This window comes from Crocuta crocuta, unplaced genomic scaffold (genome assembly GCF_008692635.1).
Source record: "Crocuta crocuta isolate KB4526 unplaced genomic scaffold, BGI_CrCroc_1.0 scaffold112, whole genome shotgun sequence".
Taxonomy (NCBI): Eukaryota; Metazoa; Chordata; class Mammalia; order Carnivora; family Hyaenidae; genus Crocuta; species Crocuta crocuta.
Genome location: NW_027528818.1, coordinates 610709 through 611139, shown reverse-complemented (window position 1 = coordinate 611139; position 431 = coordinate 610709). Strand labels below are relative to the sequence as shown.

At 54.3% G+C, this 431-nt stretch overlaps 1 protein-coding gene across 2 annotated transcripts in view; it reads right to left on the bottom strand.

The window, feature by feature from the left end:
* Window positions 1-409, bottom strand: part of ZNF827 (zinc finger protein 827) — a 168745-nt gene extending 168336 nt beyond the window's left edge. For both annotated transcript variants that reach the window (XM_077755912.1, XM_077755911.1), the window contains exon 1: window positions 336-409. In XM_077755912.1, coding sequence (XP_077612038.1) covers window positions 336-378 — 43 coding nt within the window. In that variant the 5' untranslated portion in view covers window positions 379-409. The remainder of the gene's footprint in view (window positions 1-335) is intronic.
* Between the last annotated feature and the right edge of the window lie 22 nt (window positions 410-431).

The following is a 431-nucleotide window of genomic DNA, read 5'->3' as shown; positions in this document are numbered from 1 at the left end:
CTCCCGTCTCTTGCCCCCTCCCCCCAGCAACCTGGAGTGGGGAGGGGGAGGGGGAGGGGAAAGGGGAAAAAGCCCGATCTCAAGGAAAAAAAGAGGGGGGGGTGAGAGAAAGAAAGAAAAAGAGAGAGAGAATAGAAAGGGCACGGGGCTGATCATCACCAACATGGCTGCCTCGGCATAGACCTAAACGAGGAGTAACCCGGGCTGTGTCTTTGTCAGTTTCACCTCTGTAACCCTAAACTAATGCAGAAAACAACGGAGGAGGCTGCGGAGGGGAAAGAGGAGAGGGAGGGCGAGAAAATGGCACGAGACGAGGTGGAGAAGGGATGACTTACGTGAGGGAAGGCGCTTGGGCTGCTCCTGCTTCCTCCTGGGCATTTTCCCCCTTTTCTCACATTCTCCTCCTTGGTTAATGTGAGATCAAATAAACC